The sequence below is a fragment of the Salpingoeca rosetta genome (assembly GCF_000188695.1).
Source record: "Salpingoeca rosetta unplaced genomic scaffold supercont1.27, whole genome shotgun sequence".
NCBI classification, from domain to species: domain Eukaryota; class Choanoflagellata; order Craspedida; family Salpingoecidae; genus Salpingoeca; species Salpingoeca rosetta.
Window position 1 is genome coordinate 414859 of NW_004754907.1, and position 768 is coordinate 415626.

Consider the following 768-nt stretch of genomic DNA (forward strand, 5'->3'; position numbering starts at 1 on the left):
CACACACAGACCTGGCTTGACGTCTGTTTCCAGCAGGGGTTCGATGCGTGCCGGCAAGAGGATCCATGCTGTTGTAGATGTTGAACACGCGCACGTGCGCAGGGAGGACCACGTCTGCCCCATGCAGCCTATGGAGACAGGCATGGAGGCGCGGGGCGTGTGAGGGTGCGGAAGGGTGTGCGGATACGTGGAAAGAAAATGAGAAGGGAATACCAGTAATGGGGTGGGAAACGTCTCACGTGCACGTACACGTACACGCAACATACACACGCACGCACGCGCGAACGCAACATACATACGCGCACGTACACGTACACGCAACATACACACGCGTGCGCACACGCGCACACACGCAATCCCGGGGGTCACGTTCGACCGCATTCAACCATCAGCGCAACGCACGTGTTGCCTGCAGCCTGTGCCCCGCGCATAGCGAGGAAGATGGCGACGGGAGAGCCGAGCAGGAACAGATTCGACACCGAAAACCGCAACTTCAAGAACGCCTGGTATGAGGCAAGGGAGAGACAGAGGGACGTAAAAAATTGGAGCGGGTAGAGGGAGGGGGCGAGTTACAAAAGCGTGCCACTCCAGGGACACACGTGCGAGGCGAATGCACAACCAAATATAATATGTGTTATGCGGTGTGCAGAAGTGAGGAATTGTTCGTCACTAATACTGAGACAAAATCTCTTCGTATTGAGTATTTGTCACTAGTCGACGGCCTGCGACCTCAGTATCCTGACTAAAAGTATTTTTGTTTTTTTTTTC

At 54.6% G+C, this 768-nt stretch overlaps 1 protein-coding gene across 1 annotated transcript in view; it reads right to left on the reverse strand.

Annotated features, from left to right (window-relative positions):
* Positions 1–365: 365 nt before the first annotated feature.
* The window catches only part of PTSG_08997 (uncharacterized protein), a gene marked incomplete at its 3' end in the record, with an annotated part of 4558 nt that continues 4155 nt past the window's right edge, over positions 366–768 (reverse strand). Inside the window, exon 10 of the mRNA XM_004989738.1 lies at positions 366–503. Within this exon, the coding sequence (XP_004989795.1) occupies positions 366–503 (138 nt within the window). The remainder of the gene's footprint in view (positions 504–768) is intronic.